At 33.5% G+C, this 4,104-nt stretch overlaps 2 protein-coding genes across 4 annotated transcripts in view; one reads left to right on the top strand and one right to left on the bottom strand.

Moving 5' to 3' along the window:
* The first annotated feature begins 1,096 nt into the window (after positions 1 to 1,096).
* Positions 1,097 to 2,243, top strand: LOC106100706 (soma ferritin-like). The gene is made up of 2 exons (XM_013279696.1): positions 1,097 to 1,605; positions 1,913 to 2,243. Exons 1-2 carry the CDS (start codon positions 1,216 to 1,218, stop codon positions 2,138 to 2,140), a joined length of 618 nt encoding a protein of 205 aa, XP_013135150.1. The 5' UTR covers positions 1,097 to 1,215; the 3' UTR covers positions 2,141 to 2,243.
* Positions 2,244 to 2,310: 67 nt separating this feature from the next.
* Positions 2,311 to 4,104, bottom strand: part of LOC106100703 (Bardet-Biedl syndrome 7 protein homolog) — a 4,677-nt gene continuing 2,883 nt past the window's right edge. For all 3 annotated transcript variants that reach the window (XM_013279692.1, XM_013279693.1, XM_013279694.1), the window contains exons 9-15: positions 3,910 to 4,050; positions 3,606 to 3,835; positions 3,358 to 3,516; positions 3,038 to 3,147; positions 2,856 to 2,958; positions 2,643 to 2,767; positions 2,311 to 2,494 (exon numbers count right to left, since the gene is read on the bottom strand). In XM_013279692.1, the coding sequence (XP_013135146.1) occupies positions 2,331 to 2,494; positions 2,643 to 2,767; positions 2,856 to 2,958; positions 3,038 to 3,147; positions 3,358 to 3,516; positions 3,606 to 3,835; positions 3,910 to 4,050 (1,032 nt within the window). In that variant the 3' untranslated portion in view covers positions 2,311 to 2,330. The remainder of the gene's footprint in view (positions 2,495 to 2,642; positions 2,768 to 2,855; positions 2,959 to 3,037; positions 3,148 to 3,357; positions 3,517 to 3,605; positions 3,836 to 3,909; positions 4,051 to 4,104) is intronic.

The following is a 4,104-nucleotide window of genomic DNA, read 5'->3' as shown; positions in this document are numbered from 1 at the left end:
ACTTTTAATTTGACTCGAAGCTAGTGACGCCGTTACATATCTCGTCACAGGTGATTGTAACTAGTGACGTGAAATAACGCTCACGTCTAGTAGGGTGCTGTGAGCGCTACTCCAACTGTACTGGTCAAGTATAAATCGCGCATAAATAAAAAAGAAAGTTGGCATTAACACTAGCAATAGAGTCGACTGTTGTGACATATGACATAACATAAAACTAAAATATAACCTGTAAAAGAAATATTTTTTCTTGGTTTTAACGACAATATACGTTTTGTAACCGTGATTTTACTTAATTAACAAAATGCCAACTTATGAATTAGCACTAATGCTACGGGCAATGCCCAAACAAGATCTAAAAACGACTCTTACACGGGTGTCTCATGCTATCTTCAATCGTGGTGGTATTATTAGAAACATTGAAAATTTAGGGTTCCGAGCTTTACCATATAAAACTAGTGCTCATGGTTTGATTCACCGAGAAGCAAATTTTTTTGTGTTTAAAGTAGACACAGCAACTAAAGCTGTAGCAGATCTTAAAGAAGAATACAGTAGAGATGTTGATATTGTACGACAGCGAATGTTTAAAGCTCAAACCGATTGTGAGCATTCATGCACTTTAGAAGAAGAGATGTTACCACCAGCATATCGCGAAGAAGTACAAAAAATGATAGAAATCGGAAAAACGCAAGTAGATCGCTTTAAGTATAAATTCAAATACAATTCTGGCTTAGATTATTACCCTTTCCAAAAATAAGTTAATCTGTGTATGTAATAAGTAAGTGTTATTATAGATTTATAAATATAGAAGAATAGTTTGTACAAATATATTGAGTTTTTCTTTATTTCTACCATAAACCACATGCTTTTTGCCTTTTATCCTATATAGAAAGAGAATAAACGTATAAATTCAAGCTTAACATAAATTTACTTATTGAATTGTGTCAAAAAGTTTTGTAAAGCCTTAAGTTATGTAATATTGCTATCTATTATCTTGATTTTTTTAGGAAAATCAAAACATTTGATATCAAAATATTAATTTCAAAAATGTCTTTTGTATCTAGATTTGTTGTTTTAAAAATAAACCTAACAGATGTCAAAAGTGATGTATATGACATAATGTTATTTTATTATTTCTTCTAATTTACATTTAATATTTCTTTTTAAGTTTTTTATTTACTTTTAAGAGTTGAAATTATAGTTTCATGCAAACATAACATGCACAAAGTTTTATTAAAATCTCTTGTATTTAGAAGACCAGTTTTAAAATATAGCATCAGGAGGAAAGCATATTATCAACATAAATATGATCCTAAAGTTGAAGAAGTTATAAATAAACAAATCCAAGCGGAGCAGCAAGCAGCTCAAGATTATTTAGCAATGGCGACAATGTTTTTGCATCCATGCATGTCACGACCAGGGGCTGGTGGGTACTTTATGAAAATGTATAATGAAGAACTAGAACATATGCAGAAACTTATTGAATACCAGTTGATAAGAGGAGGCGCTATTGTTATTAGTGGACTTAAAGCGCCAACAATGGATAATAAATTAACACTGCAAAGTGCCTTTAAAAAGGGTCTGTGTATGGAGAAAAGTGTTACAGAGGTACAGAGGCTTGTAATCTTATTAATAGTATAAATGTGAAAGTTTGAATGGATGTTTGATAGAGTTTTTTGAGTGAACTGATAAACATATCTCGATTAAATATGGCATAGATACTGAAAATAGTCTGGAAGAACGCATAGGTTACTGTTTAATCTTTTTTTTTAATTTGTGTGTGGAAGATGACAAAATTAGTATGTTAAATATTATGAACATACATTATTATGTACTTGTTGTAAAAGGCCATCTAGACTCGACTCAACTTATTTCTGGTATGGTATATTTTAATATCTTTTACTTTTATTTACAGTTATTAGAAAATGTTGTTGCGGTAGCCGAAAAAGTAGATGATTATCAATGCGCGGATTTTATAACATCAGTATATTTGGCAGAACAGATGGAGTCTATAAATGAACTCTCACATCATGTTACAAATATAGACAGATTGTGTAGAGATGAGCATGCAGTATATCAATATGATCTGCAATTATTGAAAACCTATCCAAATCCATTTAAGTTTAAAATGCCAGAACGGTAACAATAAAGCTAAGCTTGAGCAGAGAATGAAAACGAATATATTTGCAATATTGTCAGAGTAAATCCTAAAGTTAAATTAAATTTTTGGTCAAATTAATACAGTTATTACTAGATTTCTAAACATGTTTTAACAACATATTCAACAAATTTGAAAATTAAACGTTTATTTTCGAACAAATGTTATTTAATGTTCACATGTGAGAATCGATCTGTAAATCTTTAAGAGTAAGAATTCTTTCAATATCATTAACTTGACAGTCCTGCAGTGCTGTCTTCAGTTGTGATTTCTGGCTGCTGTTATCACGACCGTATAAAGATAATTTGCACCAATCAGTATACCATTGCTCCACTGTAGCTGTAAAGATAAATATAAAAATCAAAGAAAACTTTTAAAAAAATCCTATTGAGAAATTAATAAAAGCGTGTGTCAGATATATACAAGTAGCGCTCAGCGCCATCTAAGCACTAATTTTTGAAAAACTCGGAACAAGGACGCATCTTACCAACTAATTCATTGAAATATTGTACATTTTTGGTATCATCCACTGATTTCCATACTCGTAGATATTCCTCACAGAGTATGGGTTCAGATTCATTAGTTATGGTATTCATATCTAAATCAAGAGCCCTGAAATATTAAAATTATGTTGATACCATAATAATCTTTTACTTATGTATGAATTGAGACAAATTTCTCAACATTATTTAATACATACCCAATAGCTTCTTTCAATATGAATTCTTTTTTTCTTTGATATTCCGATAGGAATCGATCCTTGATACTTTTAAATAAAATTGAACAACACATTTCTGGAATATCTAGAGAAAAAATATCATATCGATATGTATTTGTGCAAAAAAGCTTTTACTTCTTATCTTTTTTCTAAGAGAAACTTACCACAAGATATATCGACACGAATCGCTCTCTTCAAGGAGCAATAAGATAAAAGATCTTTCAAAGTGGATATTGTTGATACATTATCGGATTTGATTGAAGCTGAACCTCGTCTAAAAGGAAATTTCTGCATCATATAATTATATTTAGCACAAAATCATGACAATGTTAATGGCACGCTCAATGTCTTGATGGTTACTTATACAGTGCCTTAGATTAGATTACTTATTCAAAATCTACACTAAGTGGTTCTTTAGAGAACATTTAACAACTCTAATTGTGACCAGTCAAATCGCTTAGAATAAACTTTCAATTATTCTTACTGGTATCGGCAAATAAGGATCGTCTTCAATAGACAGTGCACCCTGGCGAAGGCAATGCTGGCGGCAGGCCTCGGCAGGTCGCCCGGCAGCGCCTCGCTCAACCATGACGTCATCTCAGCCACGGAGAACCCGCCCGACAAGCGTAGTTCACACCACACTCTGAAAATAAACAGATAAAAGCAGATCGATATTGAATACTGTTACTTCTCCGTGAATCTAGTAAGCAAACATTGCTTTGGATTGTTGACCTGTCATCATCGCGGTCCGGGTCATCATGCTGTGAGTATTGCGGTAAAGCAGGCAAAGATAATTTGATGAGCCTCGCGACCCGCGGCGCGCCGGCGGGCAGCACATACACCAGTACTTGCGTACCCTCCGAAATCTCTGGCCCAGAGTTAACAGTTGTCCTCATTTGCAGCCAGATACGTCTGGTCCCAGCTTGACATCTCACCGTTGCAAGGATTTCTGAAGTATTGCCCTGCATGAAGGCCCTGGTATATGCATATACGACTATTTTAGCATAACATACGCAGTTGTAATAATTTTGATTACCTGCGGAGGGCAAACGCTTAATACGGCAGCAGTATCGGTTTGCACTTCAAGCTTTTTATTGCAGTAAATAAAAAGCATGTCCAGAGGAACGCCTGCTGTGATAATCACTTCTTGCCAACCATTAAGCATAGCACCTGTTAACTTCATTAAGAAGAATAATATAAAAATCAGCTAAAACAACACAATTTTTTCAAT

Source organism: Papilio polytes, unplaced genomic scaffold, assembly GCF_000836215.1.
Source record: "Papilio polytes unplaced genomic scaffold, Ppol_1.0 DF824047.1, whole genome shotgun sequence".
NCBI lineage: Eukaryota > Metazoa > Arthropoda > Insecta > Lepidoptera > Papilionidae > Papilio > Papilio polytes.
The sequence above is the reverse complement of the archived record's forward strand: the minus strand, read 5'-3'. Positions and strand labels throughout refer to the sequence as shown.